Here is a 23,529-nt window from a genome sequence, read left to right as displayed (position 1 = left end):
GGGTTTTGTTCATGATGCATGGTCGGGGTATGAAGGTTCTAGAGATGGGATCAACACCATGTTCTTGGATCAATCTCACACCAATCTAGTGGAAATCACTTGGGTGTCCGAGATATCGGATCTTATTGTGTGTTTGGTTATTTTCGGAAATGGCAAAGGAAGAGAGGAAGTAGAGAGAGTTGGTGGAAAAATAAGATGAGTTTTGCAAAAAGGTTATGTGTAGCATGTGCATCCTTACCTTCTATATGTGAAGCCATGATATCCCACTTTCATTATTCACGGCCCAATGGGCTTTTGTTTACAAGGCCTCGGGCCCAAACATTATTACAACTAAACAGAAAGCTAACATAATACATCATTAATACAGTGAAATAATACGAAAGACTACAATACAAAATAGGGCCCAACAAGATGATTTACATTGATGTTTATAGACCTTAGTATTGATAGAACTAACGACGATGAGATCTTAAAAGAATCAACACTGACAAATGAATGAAAAGACTAGCTGGAGAATCTTATTCGTACCGCCAATCTGAGGAAAATAGTTCCCATCAAATGACGGCAAAATTCAACATTAACTAGGTAACAAACTCGTCGCGTTACAGCTAGGGACACAAGTTCAGTTGGTATAGGTTCAATTCGTTACGTCATCAACACTAAATCAAATACTATAACTTTGTAAACGTCCAAAGCAGTATCAACACACGTACAACTTAAAATCAAAGTGACACGAATGTGGTCGCTATCGGTTAGGCTCGTACTGGCATATGCATTAAACCCAAAAAATAAAATAATGAACACCCATAATAATAGTGACACTCGTACATACAAAATACCAACATGTTAAAAAAAAGATTCCGACTACGTTTGTTATTGTACCAGGACTAAGCCAATAAAAATTCCGTCAAGTTAACATGTTTAAAACATGGGTGTAGCAGTAGCAAGTTAACACGAATTCGATCGAAATCAGTTAGGTTTATTACGGGTACCGAAACTAAACATAAAAAATAATTTCGTTAAGTTATCATATTTAAAACAAATAAAACATGCTTAAAAAAGAAAAAAACTATAAAAGCAATCAAACAACACATACATATAGAAACATAGAAGAATAAAAAAAAACAAATGATGCCTAGGGGAAAAGAACTCGCGCACGCTACACATAAGGAGAGTTATATGTAATGTCTTCAGCCATTAGACCAAGTTAACAACTCCAAAGTTTATTGTATAGAAGGTTAAATATAATATCTTAAAAAGTGCATTTGTGGCACCGACATTTAGATTTTTATCTATATAGATAATTATCTGCATTGGGTGCCCGTTGGTGACTGTCAGTTGTTCCTAGATTATAGATTTTGTTGGTTATTAACGACGAATTACCAACTGATTTTTAAAATGACATTTTGAAGGATTTGGTAGGTAATTACAAACATATTTATTGGTTAATGAGATTTCGTCGATACTTATTTGAATAATGGCGATCGCTAATCTAGATTCTGTTGGTTATAAGCGACTCGCTTTTAAAATTACATTTTAAAAGATTTTGTAGATAATTACAAACATATTTATTGGTCAATGAGATTTCGTCAATAATACTGATTTGAATCTTAGCGATCCCTATTCTAATAATCGGTTTACAAACATCATCTCCTTAATATGACCGATCACCCATGGAATTTGATGTATGAACATTCATGGGCTTGGATGTTGTGCTCGCGTTTAGTGGACCCTTATCCAAGGTTTATGCTACGGGTGGTTTGGGCTAGAAGACGCAAAATGGAGACCCAGGATGAGGGTTTGAGGAGACGCAGGAGAGGTATAAAGGAGCTGATGTATCATTGCACCGGGACAAAGGGCAACACGAAACCGTGGGTTGAACAAAGACATTATTCCCTATAATGTTTTGTTATCGTTTTAAATTTTATGTTTATCTTGTTTTCAGTTTAAATATTTGAATTGTTTAGCTTAAACAGGCCGGGTTAGGATATATTGTTCAATTTTGTAATTATTGTTGATTATTGATAAACATTGGTCGAGTTAATCATGCTGACTAAATCATTTAATTCAAACATTTAAATAAAACGGTGTCTTGAGTGAAGTCATTTAAATACGCTTCCGCATGTACATTAGATTTTACAATATGATAGTGTTTCTTTTCTTTTTCCTGGGTTTTTGTTTTTTGTTTTTTGGGTTGTGTGCTTTGGTGATTTATTATTGATGGTAGTGTATCTATTTTCTAATAGTGCATGATTTTTAGCTTGTACAGTACACGTATTTTTACTAACCGTCACGTGAAACGGAACTGGTCGGAAGGTGTGCCTCACGTGTAGAGTTAAGAATTTGAAAGTATCTTATAAAAACTTAAATTACATGTCTTTATTTAAAACGAGCGTATATTATACTAACTTATAATCAACCACTATGACTAATTTTCTTATAAATTAGGAACCAAGTGGTAGGGGCACCTGCACAACATATTTCTCTACCATTTTTTCTATTGTAAACATTAAGCAGCCATTGACTATGGCTACTGAAGACACTTGTACAAAAACATGCGCCAAATTATTTTACGAAGATCATATGCTACTAAGCCCAAAAGATGTCGGATTATGGGATCTGATCAAGCTTTTGTTCTCCAAAAATCTCGGAAGCCGGAAGTTCATCGACTGTCCTGTTGGCACAACCGAACAAAGCTTTTCACTGCGGTTTCTCATCTTCATATCCGTTGTAGCTCAAAAGTTTCTTCGTTTAATTTACAAACCATTGGGTTTGGTTGGCTCAGCGATCGAATTTATGCCCAACTTCATGCACACAAATGGAGGCTTCTTTAAGCTACTTTTGAATATAGTAACAGGTTCATCCGATCTTCTTTCTAGTTCAAAACTTATTTTAGTTATTTGTATATTTATGTTAATTTTATTTGTACCATATATATATCGATCACACCTTATATTTGTTTTTAACTTGACTTAAATTGTGAATTAAAAACTTAAAAAATATGCTATATATGATTTAAGAGATCCAGGATCATTGGTAGTGATATCTTTTGGGATGAATCATGATGGATTATAAAATATATTATAACTAGTTTGAGGCCCGTGTACTACACAGACAGTTCTTGAAAATACAATATTTAATAAATAATCAGTATACAAGAAACAATAAACCCGATAAACACTATTAACACAGTCGTTGTACAATAGTTTTTAAAACAGTTTTAAAGTAAAAAATAATTATAAATATCAAATTTTAAAAAAAATATGAAGTAAATATTAAATTAACAAATTTTGAAGCAAAAATTTTAAGAATGGTAACTATTATTTTATTAATATAAATTTGTTAAAAAATGTGAGTTTAATGTAGGAGTGACAAGTGACAAAACTTATAGACTTTTATTAGAGAGTATAGATTATGACAACTTGCCCGTTTGGGGGGTTACGTCGAAGCTCATTCTATTGTACTTATGCAGCAATAGTACCTGTCAATTAATGTTATACCTAGTATTTTAATTATGTTTGTTTACTTTTTTCACTAAATTAATCATATACGTGTATAACTAATGTGCCAAATCTAGTATTTTAGATCTACTTTGATCCATGCATTTTTGCATAATTTTGTGAAGTTAAAACAGTGTAAACGTAGTGGTTGTTAACTTGAAGTCTCTCCTAAATAGTGAGGGTTCAAGTCCCATATTTAGTAGACAAGGAAACGGTGTAACAATTTGCTGTTAATAAAGAAAAAAATTAAAAAAAAACAGTATAGAACGTTATCGATGTTCTTTAATTTTGATGATATTTATCATTAACGTCACATTGCCACATTGGTAAATAAACTAAAGCTTTCAATTGCTTGATATTAATCGGCGAATACAATGTACGTAGGAAAAATGGAGCTTCCTAATAAAGAGTCGCCGGAGTACTTGCCGTCGATTGAGCTATTAGACATACGAAGGGATCTAGACAATAGAATTAAGCATGATGATCCCAGGTACACGAGTGCGCTTGCTATTATGGCAGCTAAATCTGCGTATGAAAACGAGGCATATATCAAAGAAACCGTCGAGAAACATTGGAAGGTTAAAAACAAAAAACTTAATTAGGCGAATATCTTGTACCATATTATTGTTAGTATTATTACTATATTGATAAGTACTTCATACTAGTAAATTTCGGTCCACATAGTTAACAGAATCGATTACCTGATCACAGATGGAGTTCTTGGGGATCTTCGATTGTTGGAATGGTAATTTCATGATTGTAAACTCTTTTCCTTATATTCATTTATCATATTTAGATACATATGCAACATACTTTTTTATAACCATTTAATGAAAAGAGGTTGTTATTCATTACCAAAATAAAGCATTTTGTACAACATACTTTCTTAAGCCATTTAGTGCCAGAAGTTGCATTAGTGTTAAGAAAAAGTATGTTACATATCTCATAAAAAGCGAAAAATTTCTTGCATCTTAAATAAAACTAAGAGTTATTTTTATTTCAGATTATGAAGAAGATTACACCACACAAGGGTTCATGTGGAGCGGTAAGAAAGGGGATTTTGAGCTCATAGGTGTTTCCTTCTGAGGCACATCACCTTTCAATGCTAAAGACTGGTCTTCGGATGTTGATCTATCATGGTACAAGCTTTGTGGTATAGGCAAGGTTCATGCAGGTTTCTTGAAAGCCTTAGGATTGCAAAAGAGCCAAGAGTTGCCAAAAGACATCAAATCAGACAACCAAAACCCATATGCTTACTACCTGATAAGACAAAAGCTTAAAGAGCGTCTTGAGAACAACCCAAATGCTAAATTCTTCTTAACCGGGCATAGTTTAGGAGCCGCATTATCTGTAGTTTTTCCAGCCATTTTAGCGTACCATAACGAGACTGATTTGCTATCAAAACTCGAAGGGGTGTACACATTTGGACAACCTAGGGTTGGAGATCATCAATTTGGTGAACACATGAAAGGGGTGTTGGCAAGTCATGGTTCAAGGTATCTTAGGTTTGTTTATTGCAACGATTTGGTGCCAAGAGTACCCTTTGATAGTTCTGATGTATACTTCAAGCATTTTGGTGACTGTCATTATTACAATAGCTTCTGCAAGGGTCAGGTAAATAATCCACGCCCTCTCGCAAAATAAACAACTTTTGTGACTAGTGTGTCATTTAAACTTACCCTTAATGCTTTTTACTTGTTGTAGGTGCTCCCTGAAGAACCAAACAAGAACTACTTCTCAATATTGTCTATAATACCCATGTTTGCAAATGCGTTTTGGGAGTTGTTAAGGATCTTTATCATGCATTATTAAAATGGGCCAGAATACTTTGAAACCTACACTTGCAGAGGTTGGAGAGTAACTGGACTTTTGATTGCAGGATTGTCGGCTCATGGTCCACCAGATTATGTTAATATTACTAGGTTGGGTTCACCTGATCTCTTCATGAATTCATCCGCTGATCGATCTACCAACGATGTCAATTAAATGATACCAATATGGCGTAATGTAACAAATTTGCGCAAAAAAGTTCCCAAAATGCCTTATTATTATGTATTTGTTTACTTAATAAAGTATGTAACTTGTAATAAAAATAAAAACTAATAGAATCTAGTTCTTGATGTCTTTTGATAATTAAAAACATCATTTTTTTTTCTCAAAATTGTTAATCTAACTTCTAGAATTATTTTTTATTTTTGTGGTTTGTCACAGTATATATGTTTTAATTTGACAACTAACAATATGAAATAATAGAATATAATTACGCTTTTGGTCTCCGAGATTTGACATATTTAACTCTTTCGGTCTAAAAAAATCTTTAACAAATTATGAACTAAGGTTTTTATTTTATAAACATTTCAGAACCTTTTGATAACTCTTATCCATTTTTATATGTTAAATAAATGGAAAATTCAATCATTTTATATCTAAGTACTACTTATGTAAATTATGAAGGCTGTGTAATATATAACAAATGGTGAATCGGCTATTAGTGGCTGCAGTATGTGCACAGAAGCCCAAGGTACATGTTGTCATTGAATAAAACCGAAGAAGGCATAACGCTTTGAGATAGGTTCGCACGCAGGATTCCTAACAGCAACTGGTTTTTCTAATTCCTGTGCAAAAATACATTTATTTCATTCATGTGAAATATATGATATTATGATGTGTACAAATTGCATACCATATGAAGAAGACCGAATCATCCGCAAGAAGTCTTTTTGCACTTACAAAAACACTCCGGCCTTTTTGCAATTCAAAACATTAATGTCCATTTATTATTTGAGTCAAGTTGCAAACATACCATGAATTATGGGTCCAATAGCATTAGTCAAAAATTGAGTAGCAAAATGGTAATTTTGGTGTGAGAAGTATTCTAGGCTCTAGCTTACCAATGTAGGAAACTCTTTCTCATTGCACGACGAGGACCCGAGAATCCACCGTGAGGGCTAGTGTCGCTTGCGGATACCGTTTTATAAAGATAATTTGTGGGTTGTTTGCTCGGGGCACCCAAATCCATGGGAAAAATTAAGTCTCTATTTGCTCTTCCTATATTTTATATAATAAACGATTGCATCATAAAAAAATCATATGGAAACTTGGAAGTTGGAACACCACCAAAAATCTATCATCGGAGACTTAGATCAATTTCACCACCATCGGAGGGAGGAAGGACCACCGCTTTCATCCATCGGTCATCAGAGGCGGAGATGAGAGGAGAGCCGGAGTGGAGACCAGAGATATGATGGATGGAGATAATATTATGGAGATAATATCCTTTTTATTTATTAATTAATAATGTTACACATAATAACTTCTTCTGATGTAATTTTTATGTATTATGTGACGTGGAAATAATGTAATAATTTTGTTACTGTTTTAGCCATGTTAAGTTGTGTGTGTTTTTTCTAATTCTTTGCTAATTCAGAATAGAAGATAGTTAGATTATAAGCGATGAGAGATATATTTTGATCATTACTTCTTATTTTAAAGTGATCAATTTATTACCAACGTTTTTTTTCTGAGTTGGGTGATTTAAAGGAAAAAAAGTGGTTTTAGGTAACTATAATTTAAGTGAGTTTAGGTAATTTGCGATCTCAGATAGCGGGCTACCATTACACGTTAGCTTCCTTTCCACGTGGTTGCCCACGGAGTTTCCAGATGGTAAATGTCGGTAAAAAGACTTATGGTAATCCGCTATTTGAGATAGCAAATTACACATGTGCAACACTTGTTGAACAATGGATGATGTCGATAGCAAAGTGGAAAGTAAGTTAACCTATACTGATAATCCACTATATGAGATAGCAAATTACCTAAAACCATTTAAATTTTAGTCAACCACCTAAAACCACTTTTTTTCCCTTTAGATCACATATTCCTGCAAAAAAATCCGTTCAAACTATGAAACCAAATTGTTAGCAAGGATCCGGGTTGCTTTGGCTTTAAGATGCAAAACGCTTACTTTAAGATTTCTAATCATTGCTCAGTTACATAACTCGGGGATCAATAACTGCTCACCAGTGATATCCAGCAAATAACTGAGGTCATTTATCTCTTCCCGGGCCAAAATTCATAAAATCAAAACTGACAATTAATTTAAAAAATAGGTTTACTGTTAAGTGTTTGAATTGGCGGAAGTCGAAGGGTTAACCAACGTGTTTAGCAAAACAACATTAGAATGGAATGGAAGGTAATACAAGAGTGCTTCCTCATGCGGGTTATAACAAATAGACCGGAAATTATCCATATTGTCATAAACGGGTTTTAAGATGGTGAGTTTTAAGTTTAATTAATTTTATTAAATATATATATACTTGATAGTCGTGAGGTTCAGTTGGGGACTTCGAAATCCACATATGGACATGGATATGATTATATTAAGTGCACAATTTATAGAGAAGGTTAAGAAGGAAAAAAGAGAGTAAGAACCTATCCACATGCATATGATTATATTAACTCTTAACCAAACACATTTCTCAGCCTAAAAAATTGTACATTTTCTAATATTCTATTTTCAGATTAAGCCGGAAGTCAATAAGTCAAATACTGATGTTCAGATTAATTGAAAAAAATTAATAATAATAAAGAGAGAAGTTCGTATTATTCCGAAATTTCCCTGGCAAACTTTTATTAGAAACATAGACTAAAGCCTAAAAGTAGCCCAAGATGAAAGGCGCAACAAAAACTAGGCCTAACTACGCATGTAAAAAAAACAGTTTCCAACATGGCCAAGTCACAGTTAAAATTGTTTTTATCCAAAGGTTCAAGTGAAAATGGCATTCCACCTCGTGATGGTTATCCCAGGAAAGTTGGTTTACTTAGAAATTTACTATAAATGGAAACCGCCACTTTGTAAAAAATTGTGGTCTATAAATTCTTTTTCTTTTCATGAGTCGGTTGTTATTCCTTCCAAAGAACCGTTAGGTCCAATCAATCTAATATGTCTAATGTTGATAAACATGGATTTGTGTGTGTTAAGAAGAAAAGGCAAAAAAACAACGAACAGATGGTGGGATTTCGGTCCTTCGAGCCCACCTCAGGCTTCTAAACCTAGAGGTGCAACAAAAAACCCGAGCCTGGAACCAGACCCGAAAAAAATCCTGGTACCGGTTTTTTTAAACCCGGGTTTTTAATACCCGGACCCGACTCTACCCGTAGGGTACGGATAGGGTGTGCCTTTCAATGCTGAAACCCGAACTCATACTCGATCTAAACCTGATAATACCTGAAACCCGGTTCTAGTTATACCAGAAACTCGATTCTAGTTATACCAGAAATCCGAGTTTTTGGCATACCCAAACTGGGTTTCTTGCATACCCGAACTGGATATTTTTGTATACCCGAATATTAGTGTTTGCGCACATGTGGCACTTGGCAGTGGTTGTATGGCTACCCACGCATCTATAGCCGTTTTCCAACGGGATCATTTTTGAAACATATTTGATATAAAAACTTATTTAGAGCAGCTCCTTTTGATATACAAGCAACAATCTAAAACACATAAAATATATGTTTTTTATATCAATTGTTTAGTTGTTTATATATGTTTGAATGTACTTTGAGGTTTGTATGCAAAAAAAATGGAATTAGGATATAAAAAAACGAAGCATGCCCGTTCACATAAGAAGGCTACAGAAAAAAGGTTTTTTTAATATCCGGAAATAGGGTATTTAAATACCTAGAAAGAGTTTTTTCAATACCCGGATTATGGTATTAAAATACCCGGGTATTGAAGACTCGGCTCAATAGCCAATCCGGTACATAGGGTATGGTTTTTAAAGCCAATACCCGGACCCGAACCCGACCCAGGTATTACTAATACCCGATTATATCCGAACCAAGTTTCATACCCGAACCCGGGTTTTTCTAATACCCGATTTTTGCACTTCTATCCAAACCTACGGCACAACCTACTGGAAGAGCGTTCCGGGCCCAAATATCACTTTAGTCCTAAGCCCAACTCTACATGTGTTGACGTCCCCTTTCCCACCCCCTTCCCAAATGTCAGTTCATCTGGTGTGTAACTTCAATTTATGGCGTTATCTAGTACTTAAGAGTATAAATAAATAGTGAAGTTTAGTTATCTTTGTTAAGTTCATAGAGTTCGTTTAAAAAAAATTGAAAATCGTTTTTTCAAGCAGCCCTATCCTAACCGGTCTCAACCAGATCGGTCCCAACCTGACCCAAACCGGTTTTAACTAAGAGTTTACCAATCCATACCACTTTCTAACCCGAAACGGTTTGGATTTAAAACCGTTTTGTACTTGTCTTGGCACACTAACAAACCTACATAAAGGCCCGTATCTATCCCACGTGAGGCCCATATAACATACCACCAACGAAACCACCTATATCTACCGGCCCAAATACAGACACAAACCTTTCTAACAAGCCCATGCACATGCAAACAAAGAAAAATATAAATACTTAAAACTAACAAGACTATATGGGACTAAAGACATTTCACGAAACTCCCTTCCTATTGGTCCAACCAGTTTCACATGGATTGCCATGCTCCCACTATAAACATCAAACCAAGCAACTCTCGAGTTGGCCCTCTACATAACCACCTCCAAATGATCAAACAAATATAACCAATAAAGAATAAACACGTGTGCCTCTGTCTCGCGTATTATGCCGAAAAATGATATTAGGACTTCGAGCAATCAAAAATCATTAGGTTATTTGTTATGATTTAACAAGTTTTTCTAGTTAAAACAACACATCAGCGCCACATCATTGTCACGTATGCAGTAAATTTTAACTAGTCAATCTCTTAACTGGCGTGCTATGATTTAACTAGCAGACAATTATTTCCTAATTATTGTTTATTTTTATTCTTGTTTTTCTTTTTTATTAAAATGCAAACAAAAATATTAAACTAAATAAACTGAATTTACTTGGAAAAACAGTGTTAAGTAACAATAATATAGCATTAAAAAACTAAATATAATAATGCAAAAAATATAATAATAATAATAAATAGAAAATAGAACATTAAAAAACATTTGTCTATATATACATAGTTTTACATAAACTTTATATTTTTGTCATCTAGTATAATCATTTATTTGGTTCGTATATTAAAAAGTAATATTAGTAGAAATTGGGCTCACACCTTACACTGATCACCACCTCAACCCCTTGAAAAACCATTAATAGTGCCGTGAACATATTAGCGCTTACCCTCATAGCGCTTGGATGGCGCCGGAATTAAAATTGGTTGCATGGTTTGGCGGCCAAAAAAAATGTGACATCGTATATTAACGCCTTGGCGTGAAGGCATAACAACTAGCCTTACCGACGAACACCACAATCCAACAAAATCCAAAACAAACTATTCTTTTATATTAGATAAGCTTAAATATGTGTCTTATAAAATTTTAACTTTATTAGTGTTCAAATATCAAATAAGGTTTTTGGTTTTCAAACTATAGCTTAACTAGTAACATAGGTTGAAGAATAGTTGTATTCTCCTAATGAAAGACGTATTGAACGCGTAAAAGTTAGTATGGAAAATTAGATGTAAAAATTTGCATTGACCCGCCAAGACAACGTCTAAGTTTTAACCACCGAATTCGCCGCGCAACGCGCGGGTAAATTTTACTAGTTACTAATAAAAGACAACTTTGGTGTCGCAAAGCCCCATTAGGTCGCATTGTGGCACCCTATTAGTTCGCGTCATTTTGTGTTTTTTTTTCTTTTAATTCTGGTAACCTAACGAACGTAAGGAAAACCGATTGAATGTCAGTTTTGTTTTTGTTCCAATACCATAACAAACGTGACTGAATCCAACCATATTCCTGTCGACTTACCGTGTTTTGTTTTAACCCCGGTATTGTAACAAACATAACGAAACCGTCCGAATGCCAATTTTGTTTTTGTTTTTGTTTCTGTATCGTAATAAACGTGATGAAAGCCAACATAATCCGCGTTGACTTACCACCTGGGACCAACAACGCTTAGGTTTTGTTACCGCATGCCTATGTTTTACCATCTGCACGGCGCAACGCGCTGGATAATACCACTAGTTAAAAATGTAAACGAGAAATCTGTTGCATTTTATAAATGCAATTCTCTATCTTTTATATTTTTTAATTTTAGTTTACTTTTATTTTACACTACTAGAAAAATAGATGTTATTCTACAACTGAATTCGTTGGAAATTTGTAAGAAAATTCAGTTTTTAACAATTTTCTAACAAAAAGTTACGTTGAAAAAACACATCTTGAAAATCGTTTTTCAACCGTTTTCCAACAACTTTTTTTACAAAATTGCTATAAAAACATGTGACTGTAAACTTCCTACAAAAACCATTTTGACTTAATATAATATTTATTAAATAATACTGTAGCAAAGTTGAAGGTTGTTTTTTTATTGGAAATATACGTCGTAAAAAATTTATAGGAAATTTTTAATAGAAAATAACTTGTTTTCTGTGATAAAACAAAAACCTTATCTAATTTACACTCAATCGTCTCCACAATAAATTTCCAAAACACACCTTTAATAAATAGAGATTCCATAATTGCCCCTAGGTTTGCAAAATTCCTAAAATGTCCTTCCATAAATGGACGCCAACGATATGTTAATAAGAAAACGATGCTTTATAAAGTGAACCAATGAAAAGTTGACACCTTATTCAATAACTAATAAAATGAAACTAAGACCACCCGTAGTGGGTGAGTTTTGTGTAGCGTTTAGGACTAAAACGCGGGGGTACACCGCACCCCCCTGCGTTATAAGAGTTTTTTTTTTTGCTACGTTGTGTATAAAACGCGGGTGATGGCACAAAAATCAAAAAATAGACCGTTGAATGTTACCGTTGGTGATTAAATAAAAAAAATTAATTTCTTTATATATTAAACCAACTAATTCCCAATCAAAACTTATCAAATTTATAAAAATTCTCTTTCAACTCTACAACTCTATAATTCTTTTACACCAAATTCACTATATGTGGATCCTCCATTTATATATAAACAGTTTTTCGGGCCCGACCAAGAAGCCCAGGTCGTGGAGGAGAAACAGGCGGTTACGAGTGCGATTATGCTCGCGACACAGTATATGAGTTCCGTTACGGGTGCGATTAGCTCTCCACCCCCCGTTTTAACAAGAGCATATATCGAACGAGATCGTGCCGAAGCCAACACCGGTTGATGGCGGATTACTTCTGCGACACGTCGAGATACAAGAAACCGAAGACCTTTAGGTGTCGTTTTCGGATGTCTAAAAATTTATTTATGCGCATCACCAATGATTTGGAGCGTGAGTTTGATTACTTTAAGCAAAAGCCTGACGCTCGAGGGACGCTAGGATTCACAGCTAGTCAGAAGGTTACGTCAGCCGTGCGCGTGCTCGCCTACGGAAACACGACCGACATCAACGACGAGTATTTAAAGAGGGCCGAAAAAACAACTCGGGACACCTTGGAGTATTTTTGTTACGGTACGTTTTGTTTTTTTAAATAGTTTATCACTTGTTTACTGTGATCATTTATTTTATAAAAAGTTTGTAAAATATAGGAATATTTAAACTATATGGACCACATTATCTGAGAGAGCCCAACGTTAACGATCTACAATGCCTTTACAAGGCACATACAAGGGTGTATGGTTTCCCCGGCATGATAGGAAGTGTAGATTGCATGCATTGGGAATGGGCTAATTGTCCAACTGCCTGGCAAGGTCAATTCACACGAGGTGACCAAAAGGGACCAACGGTCAGTCTTCAAGCGATCGCTTCATACGACATTTGGATTTGGTCGGCATTCTTTGGTGTTCCCGGTTCCAACAATGACATAACCGTCTTAGAGCAGTCTCTTGTGATGGAAAGTTACATATCTGGGACCGTTCCCGTCGCTTTGTTTTGGGCTAACGATAACTTCTACGATCATGGGTACTATCTGGGTGATGGAATATATCCAGAGTTCGTGATAATTGTTAAAACATTCAAAGAACCGATGGATGAAAAAAGACAGTATTTTAAAAAAGTGCAAGAGTCTGCGAGAAAGGATATCGAGAGGTGTTTTGGTGTTCTTCAACAACGATGGCATTATGTTAAAAATCCTTGTCGTCTGTGGTCTTTAGAAAGAATGAGATGTGCTATGTATGCGTGTATCATAATGCATAACATGATCATCGAGGACGAGGGAAGAGCAATATGTCCAACTTTCATACCGGACCCGGATCCACCACGGACTCCGGCAAGTATGGAGCAACGACTCGAAAATTCGGATTCTGTGCGGTCAAGAGAGATACATAACGCACTAAAGGAGGATTTGGTCCAACATATTTGGATATATCGGCCTCTGCCTGGTGAAAACGATGATCAAAACGAAGGCAACAATGAAGACGATGATGAAGACAACGACGACGATGGTGAAGATGAAAACGACGATGAGGACGACGAGGACGACGACGAAGACGACGACGACGACAACAACGACAAATATTTTTTTTTTATTTTCTTGTAATATTGATTTAATAAAATATTATTGTTATTTGATTATTCTTATTAAAAATTAAAAAAAAAAACAAAAAGTGTAAAAGTGACTGGGCGCCATGTGGCGTATAACCCCTGGATGTGAAGAGTTATGACTACAGCCTGCTTTTGTACAAACCCATAACTCTGACTGGATATCACGTGACGCATAACCCCTAGTAGTAGAGCTTTATGACTACACATGGTCTAAACTCATGATTAAAGTTGTTAGATTTATTTACTATACCTCCTCCCCCATGAACTCTCTCTCTCTATTTAAATTAATTATTTCATCTTCCCCACAAACACACTTTCTCTTTCTCTCCTAACTTCAACTTTTGTCCCTATTCTCTCTGTAATTTTTGTTTTATCTTCTTCTGCTGCTGCACCTACAATACAATTATCAATAATCGATCTAAGAATCAGCCTTTAATCGTATAAAAAGGTCAACGACGGCGTCGCTGAGGTCGCTTGCGAAGAACAGATCTGAGAATCGGCCTCTACGACTACGAGTCCGTGTTGCTTAACGCTTCTCGATCGATGAGAGCAACTCTCTATTTTCTGGATTAATACCGTTTGCAAATTGTCACCTCTAGAATCTAGATAATACCGTCTAACCTTTAATCCCGTCTACATCTTTAACTAACACAGGCGTCGTTGACTAGACAATTAGATTTTTTATTTTTCATGAGTTGAACAAACCCATAACAACAATAGTCTAGCGTATGATGTTGGAATCGGAAGTCTCGGAAAAATATAACACAGGTAAAGTTCCAAGCTTGTTTTATGATTTATGAGCTGAATTTTGTTTATGGTTTAGGTTTGAAAAAGTTGAAATTTATAAGGTGTGCTAGCTTGTGGGTTTTTTTCCTTCAAAATTTCATCTCATGTTAAGGTTTTTGAAAGAATTGATTTGAGTTTTGTTGTTATTAATAGAGTTTGAGGGCTTTTTCTCTCTAGATCTTGACTCTCTCTCTCTCTCTAAAACACATTGGTGAAGATGATGAAGGTATAATAAAACCCACAATTTAAAGGTCATCTCATCTCATCATTAAAATAAAAATGTGGATTTTCTTCTTCATGAATGGAGTTTGAACCTTGATTTGATGATATATAAAGGTGGAATTAATGAGAGTGTTAGTACGGGTTTCTCTCTCTAGATCTAATAACTTGGGTTTTTGATTTTTCATCTTATCTTCAAAATATCATCTAGAACAATGAGGTTTCCGTTTCTTTCATGGGCTTCCTGTTTTTTACTTCTCTTTGAATTAAGTTAATAATGTAATGTAATTTTTCTTTACTTGGGTTTTATTTTCTTTGAATTTCATGTGTTTTCTTTATGTTTCTCTCTCTAAAACCACTCTCAAAATTTCATCAACGAAATGGAAATGGTGATGAAAATGTGGGGAGATTTGAAAAACATAATTAATTTAGTGGGTTTTCGATTTTTGATTGTTAATGGACTTGAATTTCTAGTTTGGTTTTTGATTCTTCTTCTAATTTATTTATAGGTTTCTAATTTATTTATAGGTAAAAAAGATTTTCGGAAATGTTTTCCGCCGCTTCAAAAATTCTCTCTCTAAAACCACTCTCAAAATTTCATCAACGAAATGGAAATGGTGATGAAAATGTGGGGAGATTTGAAAAACATAATTAATTTAGTGGGTTTTCGATTTTTGATTGTTAATGGACTTGAATTTCTAGTTTGGTTTTTGATTCTTCTTCTAATTTATTTATAGGTTTCTAATTTATTTATAGGTAAAAAAGATTTTCGGAAATGTTTTCCGCCGCTTCAAAAATTCTCTCTCTAAAACCACTCTCAAAATTTCATCAACGAAATGGAAATGGTGATGAAAATGTGGGGAGATTTGAAAAACATAATTAATTTAGTGGGTTTTCGATTTTTGATTGTTAATGGACTTGAATTTCTAGTTTGGTTTTTGATTCTTCTTCTAATTTATTTATAGGTTTCTAATTTATTTATAGGTAAAAAAGATTTTCGGAAATGTTTTCCGCCGCTTCAAAAATTCTCTCTCTAAAACCACTCTCAAAATTTCATCAACGAAATGGAAATGGTGATGAAAATGTGGGGAGATTTGAAAAACATAATTAATTTAGTGGGTTTTCGATTTTTGATTGTTAATGGACTTGAATTTCTAGTTTGGTTTTTGATTCTTCTTCTAATTTATTTATAGGTTTCTAATTTATTTATAGGTAAAAAAGATTTTCGGAAATGTTTTCCGCCGCTTCAAAAATTCTCTCTCTAAAACCACTCTCAAAATTTCATCAACGAAATGGAAATGGTGATGAAAATGTGGGGAGATTTGAAAAACATAATTAATTTAGTGGGTTTTCGATTTTTGATTGTTAATGGACTTGAATTTCTAGTTTGGTTTTTGATTCTTCTTCTAATTTATTTATAGGTTTCTAATTTATTTATAGGTAAAAAAGATTTTCGGAAATGTTTTCCGCCGCTTCAAAAATTCTCTCTCTAAAACCACTCTCAAAATTTCATCAACGAAATGGAAATGGCGATGAAAATGTGGGGAGATTTGAAAAACATAATTAATTTAGTGGGTTTTCGATTTTTGATTGTTAATGGACTTGAATTTCTAGTTTGGTTTTTGATTCTTCTTCTAATTTATTTATAGGTTTCTAATTTATTTATAGGTAAAAAAGATTTTCGGAAATGTTTTCCGCCGCTTCAAAAATTCTCTCTCTAAAACCACTCTCAAAATTTCATCAACGAAATGGAAATGGAAATGGTGATGAAAATGTGGGGAGATTTGAAAAACATAATTAATTTAGTGGGTTTTCGATTTTTGATTGTTAATGGACTTGAATTTCTAGTTTGGTTTTTGATTCTTCTTCTAATTTATTTATAGGTAAAAAAAATTTTCGGAAATGTTTTCCGCCGCTTCAAAAATCCTGTCGGCTAAGGTATTTTCCATTGTTTGTTATTGTCAGCTAGTGTTAACTTTAACGGAGTTGTATAACATTATTATGAGACGGTGATTCTCGGGTTTTGGGTAAAACTGGCTAGATTGGAAATTTTCAACTGAGCTAATAATTGTGATGTGAGCACTTTGTTTTAGGTGGGCTAACAAATGTGATAGGCTTTGAACAAAATAACATTTAAATTTTGTTAAATTTCAAACATAATGTGAGCACTTTGTTTTACCTTTCGAATTTAAATTGTCCATTAATTTTACCGATTGTTTTTTTCTAATTTCTAAAAAAAACCACCCACCACGTTTTTTGACCCGTAAGCTAACATGACCCATTTAACCTTTGTCCGAACCCATTTTGACCCAAACCCGATAAACATTGTTCAAAACTACCCGGTTTGACCCGAACTTGTTTTCACTCGTTCTCTGACCCAACTTTAGAATTGCATGACTTAGGATTTTTAGTATTTCATGACTTTGGACTTAGATTGAAATTCAGCCTGATTGATTTCAGATATATTATCAAACTTGAATTTTAAAGACCACAAATGATATAATATGACTATGTTATATTAATGATGCTTTCACAGAAGCTTTAGCCTGAATATATAGTGGAACATAATGTAAAGTTAATAGATGAATCATGTGTTATAATTAAAATGAACATACAAATTAAGGATTAAATGATACATAGTGAAACTTGTATACCGTTACTGTTAATGTTTTGTTAATTGTTATCTTCTACTGTGATGCGTTAAAATTTGAAGAAGGCTAACAATTGTGATGTGTTAAAATTTCTGATGTGCTTTGAACAAAATACACTCAAATTTTGGTAAATTTCAAACAGAATGTGAGTACCTTGTTATAGAGGTAAAAAAACCGGTTTGAGACCAATTCATGGCAAATCGATCGGAACCGTTTTTACAAGAAAACAGGTTTCACCCAAACCGGGCTATGAACCTACTCAAACCGTCGGTTTTGGTACCGCTTCTTCTTTTGAACAACCAAACCGGTTTTAAAACCGGGCCGATTTGAGGAAAAAACGGTTTAATAAACGAACCCAACGTTTACGTCCGTTCGTTTGGTAAATAAACGGACACGAATAAACGAACGAACACGAACATATATATATATATGAATATTATGTGATTAATTTATATGTTAATAAAAAAAGCACTAACACAAACTTATAACAAGAATGATTCAGGAGTATTAACATTATTATAATTTACATAGAAATCAAGTAATCAAGTATATATCTGATGTGTATGAATTTCAAATTAGAATGATGGGGAAAGACAGAGGTTTTCAACTTCGCAAAACAAAATTGAAGCCACAAGACTAGAGGCCTTAAAGAACTACAAAAGGAAGGCCTCTTTCTACCGTCACAGAAGGTGTTGACATACGAAGAGGTGAACGTAAAGATCGTCAACCCGCTTGGCAAGGTTACGGGGGCAGCCAGGTATTGGCCACATCCCCATTCAAAATTGGTAAGTATTCTTCTTCATATGTTTATTAATTTATTATTAATATATATTTATCTTTGCAACTTTTCTATTCTAATGCTCAAAATCATCAATCAAACAAACAAACAGGGGCTACTGATCACAATACCAAAGGCACCGTGAAAAGCTTGAAGGAGATGAAAGAAAAGGAGGTGTTGAAACCCATTACCAAGGGGCTGATCAATCCATATAAGCTGTCTTCCTTAATTACCGAGAGGGATATAGACATCCTCTTTTTTAAGTCTAGATTGCCTTTGACTCACAAACACTCTGTGGCGAATCTGAAGAACCCACTGGCTGATGATGTAATTAAAGCTTTTCTGGAGATGATGGCAACTTTGTTGACGAGTGCAAACTGATCTACAGGGAAAAGAATGGGGGAAGATACTACTGTTGGATGATAGCAAGGGGCCCCACACAAAGTGGGGCATTGATTTGTTGGCTAACAAGTATGAATGGGACGCTTTCACTTATCAACTGGGGTGGGAGGTCAAAGTCTGAGTTAATTGGGTTCCGTGACACAGAGGAGCAGGCAGGAGAAGATGAAGAATGAATGAATTAATGAATAAATAAATCTTATCTGATTACCACTATTGGGCTTTTGTTATTAACTATTAAGACTAAGAGCATTCTCATCCCATTCTCCATCTACATCTTTATAATTACACTAAAAAACACTACATTTCTCTTTCTTGTTCAATTAAATAATATTTTTTATACATTTATCATTACAGTTTTCTCTCTCCTCTACTCACAACCAATCCAACAAATATTAAAAAATAAATATGGGCAAACAATGTTTCCCAAATTTACAAAAAATCACTACATTTCTCTTTTCACCCTATAATTTACACTCACAACTCCACTTCATAATTTACAAACTCCCCACATATAATTATAGGAGATATGATATAGGGGATATGATGTGAATGCTTTAAGAGAAACTAGGGTTTATGGTTTCTTATTAGTTATTACCTATTAAGACCTTTTGGGCTTTTGTTGACTGTGACTACTGTGGACTTGTTAGCTGCAGTAATTTGTTAGTTTGTTGGTTGGTGGATGAATTAATTAAATCTTGTCTAGTTAAGTTACTACTATGCTTTGTTAGTTAGTTTGTTGGTCCGTGAATTAAATCTTATCTAGTTACTATGCCATGCACTTACAATTTTTATTTCAAAACTTATTTTGACCACCCGATCGAATTTTGTGGTTAAATGCCAATTCTGAATACCAAATTTGAAAAGAATGTTATGAATTTAAATAAGGTTTTTATGTCAATTTTAATATAGTTATTTATAATATGAGGTATTCAAGTATAGAAGAAGATAAAATATACATATGTATTATTTTCTATTGGATTTTTTAAACTATGGATGGCATCTAGATTTTAATTCAATTTATTCCGATGTATCATCTTTTTTTTAAACCGCCTCTTGTGATCATTTGAACCGTCTTTCTTCTACGACAAGTGGGAATGCCCGGCAGGTGCCCCCATTCATGTTAGATCAGTTAGTTATTTTGTCATAATTAGTTTATACCTAAAAGTACATGCATGAGTTAACCCGAAAGTCAATGAGTTCTCTCCTTAATTTTCACCGTGAAATAACATGGGCCAAGACTCATTGCGTTTCAATGAAACACATCAAACGGACAACCATTGCTGAATTAAAATGAAATGGGTCAAACCGAGTACAAATATATGAATACCATATTACTTTATAAAAATAAAAAATAAAAATTTGTGGGTTTTTACAAAGTGTATTTTACCATAATTGTGTTTTACAAAATTGTGTTTTATTTTTTCATAGTGTTTTTTGCATTGTGTTTTTTACATTGTGTTATTTAATTGTGTTTTCATTGTGTTTTTGTCATTGTGTTTTTATTTTCATAGTATTTTTTCCATTGTGTTTTTTATAGTGTTTTATTTTCCGGCGAAATTTTCCGGCAAGGTGGTGGCGGTGGGTGGCGGTGGGCGGTGGTAGTTGTATGAGATAAGTGAAAATTTAAGTGGGTTTTAATTAAGTGGGTTTTTGAAATTAAATTAAGTGGGTTTTTAATATTAAGGTATTAGACAAAAATACCCTCATTCTTAGCCTTCTTAGGAAAATCAAACTTCTTATTTGATATTTTCTCTATGTTTTAAATCATAATCAGGTGCTTTGGATGATTTCCAGACTCTTAATCTTGCCTCCTCCGCTCAAAGGTTTTGCAATTTCACAACTTTTTTTTATCGAAAATCCGAAATGATATTGTTTTTGTATATAAGGATGTTGAACGGGTCGTGTTCGCGGGTTGGTAGGACTAACCTGAAAAGGTACACATATTCTAGGCTAACCCGAACATGACCTGCTTGACCCGAAAATTTTTAACCTTTTTAACACGTACCCGAGGCATGTGAAACACCACACGCATATTCGCGAGCTAACCTGAACAGTGAACATGACTTGTTTGACCCGATTTTTTTTAACACGAACCTGAACTCGACCCGGTCCCAAAAATCTTGCCAGGTGTGTGAAAGCGAACACGACACGCATATTCGCGGGTTATCCCGAACATGACCGCTTGACCCGAAATTATTTATATATTATTATTTCTTTTATCCAACTTAAGTTATTTTATTTTATTTATATAGGAGTAATACTTTAGTTAAAATTTTAAAGCAAAAAATACAGATTTATTTAAAATAGTGGCATTTTAATTAAAAAAATCTTGTCAATTTTTTTTATTTTTAAATTTTTTGCATTAGATATCCAACCGATTTAATTTCTTACATAAAATATACTTCTAAAAATGAAATGGGTTAAACGGGTCAACCTTTAAACCTGTCAGGTATGACATGAACGCGACTCGTTTAACTAATTGGATTCATGAGTTCGACCCGAACCCATTTATACCAAACCCATGAATTTCGTGTTAGGTCTGTGTCGTGTTAGAAATTCACACCCGTAGACCGTAGTTATTGAAGTCTTTTGATTTGGTGATAAAGCAGAGATGATGTAGTTAAGAAAGCAGAGGAATATTATTTGCCTAAAGGGTTAGGATTGGCATTACCTGATTTAAGAAGTAAGAAGCAACAAAAGCCGAACAAGTCGCGTGTTTCCGACACATTAAATAAGTTGAGGGAGCAAACAAGGGAGACTGTTAAGGGTTTGGAGTCTATAGCAAATGGCGGTTTCGGATATGACCATGATGATGATGCAATGTTGCAGGATTTGGTCAAACAGTTTGAAGAACTTACAAGTTCTCAGGTAAACATGGTTCTATGGTTTTGTTTTAATCATGATTTATTATCTTGGTTATAAGTTATAACTTATTTAAGGCACTAAGTATGTTCTTTAACAAAAGTTATTTATTTAAATGATGCTGAAAGCTAAGTAAGTAATTGTAAAATGAACTCTTTTCAAGCAAACGAGTCAAGCCGGTCATGATTTAAGATTTTGTGGCCTCGTGAGCTACTCGAGATCGGCTCTCACTAAAAGCTCGAATTGAGTTGAGGTTAAACGAACTCAAGCCCAAGCCTAAGCCTAAATAAGGTCGTTAAATAAACATGTCTGAGCCAAAGTTCATTTATCGAGCTTGAGTAGGCTAGCGTGCCCATACGTATATAGAATTTAAAATATTAAATACGTATTTACTTAATAAATATTATATATATGCAAAAATTATGATAAAAGAAACTAAATAATATATATATTATATTTATATATAAAGATAATTATAAATCTATATAAAAAATTTATAAATGTCTAAATAAATTAATAAAAAATAAATAAGTCGGGTTCGAGCTTAAATAACTGACATATGAGCCAGCTAGAGCTTTAAAAAAAAGAGCTCAAAACGAGCCGAGTTTGAGTTTGAGCTCGGCTCGTTTACACCCCATCATCACATGGAAAGTGTGCTGCTTTAATGGGACATGAGGAAGGAGTGTCATATTCAGTTATAACTGTTTGGGAATTGAGAATTACTAAAATACCCTTATCTTTTTTTTCTCCAGGAATTGGAGTCTATGATGGAGACAATGATGCAACAACTTCTGTCAAAACAAGTTTTACATGAACCCATGAAGGAAATAGAACAACAATACCCGAAATGGTTACAAGAAAATAAATCTAAATTAAACGAAAAAGACTTCGACCATTATGTTTGTCAGTATCGACTCATTAAGGAGGTAAATACGGTTTATGAGACCGAGCCTGGTAATTTTGTCAAGATCAATGAACACATGCAAAAAGTGCAAGAATGCGGCCAACCGTCAAACAATATTATTAAAGAGCTTGCTCCTGGTTTTGATATATCAACATTTGGCAAGCTGTAAGTGCTCAATGTAGTATCTTTTAGAATGTATTCTTATAGGTTGACTTTTCAGGTCAAACATATTAATATTATAACATAAATTTGAGACAATTTTTTTGAAATTTACTAAAAGTTTGACACATGTTTTGAACTATATAGCAAATATTACAAAATCAAAAACTCTAGTTATAAGTTCATAAAATTATCTAGATTATCTTTGAATTAAAAATGTAAGACATTTGACCAAAAAGGTCAAAGTGGGCTTGATTCTTGGTTCATTGTGTGCTGACTTTATTAAGTCTTTGGTTGCAGATCACCAGAAATGCTTGATTTTCAAGGAAACTGCTGCATAATGTGAGGAAGGATATACTTTTGAAAAATAATAATAGTTATATGAGAATAATGTTGTTGTTTACTTGGAAATATCTGCCTACAATTTATTAAATCAAATTTGTTGATTTATTTACTGCATTAAACTTTATATTTTGTTTATTTATTTCATAAAAACGACACAAAAATAAAGTAGTTTCGTACTTTCTTTTAGACTCGTTATGTATTTTATATTTGTAATCTTTAAATAAGGTATCACGCATCTAGTTTTATAAACATGTTTGAACGAAACTAGTGAACCGATAAGATAGAACATAGTAACAATATTTGTTTTAGAACACCCCCATTATATGCACACGCTAAAAAACAAACTAGTAAGAATATTTGTACAAGATAGGTATCACTAAAAAACAAACTAGTAAGAATATTTGTACAAGATCGGTATCACTAAAAAACAAACTCGTAAGA

The 23,529-nt window shown here is 33.8% G+C and overlaps 3 protein-coding genes across 3 annotated transcripts; all 3 read left to right on the top strand.

Annotated features, from left to right (window-relative positions):
• Nucleotides 1-2,503: 2,503 nt before the first annotated feature.
• Nucleotides 2,504-5,599, top strand: LOC143534037 (triacylglycerol lipase OBL1-like). Its single transcript, XM_077028640.1, has 5 exons — nt 2,504-2,857; nt 3,885-4,078; nt 4,212-4,245; nt 4,504-5,114; nt 5,205-5,599. Exons 1-4 carry the CDS (start codon nt 2,527-2,529, stop codon nt 4,584-4,586), a joined length of 642 nt encoding a protein of 213 aa, XP_076884755.1. The 5' UTR covers nt 2,504-2,526; the 3' UTR covers nt 4,587-5,114; nt 5,205-5,599.
• LOC143534028 (triacylglycerol lipase OBL1-like) lies at nt 4,603-8,068 on the top strand. Its single transcript, XM_077028633.1, has 6 exons — nt 4,603-4,615; nt 4,660-5,114; nt 5,205-5,260; nt 5,348-5,477; nt 7,101-7,268; nt 8,021-8,068. Exons 1-6 carry the CDS (start codon nt 4,603-4,605, stop codon nt 8,066-8,068), a joined length of 870 nt encoding a protein of 289 aa, XP_076884748.1.
• Nucleotides 8,069-8,226: 158 nt separating this feature from the next.
• Nucleotides 8,227-23,396, top strand: LOC143534027 (peroxisome biogenesis protein 19-1-like). The gene is made up of 5 exons (XM_077028632.1): nt 8,227-8,314; nt 20,593-20,641; nt 21,428-21,686; nt 22,433-22,749; nt 23,044-23,396. Exons 1-5 carry the CDS (start codon nt 8,227-8,229, stop codon nt 23,087-23,089), a joined length of 759 nt encoding a protein of 252 aa, XP_076884747.1. The 3' UTR covers nt 23,090-23,396.
• Nucleotides 23,397-23,529: the final 133 nt, after the last annotated feature.

The sequence above is a fragment of the Bidens hawaiensis genome, unplaced genomic scaffold (assembly GCF_021521415.1).
Source record: "Bidens hawaiensis isolate Kalapana, Puna unplaced genomic scaffold, B.hawaiensis_p1.1 tig00009985_1, whole genome shotgun sequence".
NCBI lineage: Eukaryota > Viridiplantae > Streptophyta > Magnoliopsida > Asterales > Asteraceae > Bidens > Bidens hawaiensis.
The sequence above is the reverse complement of the archived record's forward strand: the minus strand, read 5'-3'. Positions and strand labels throughout refer to the sequence as shown.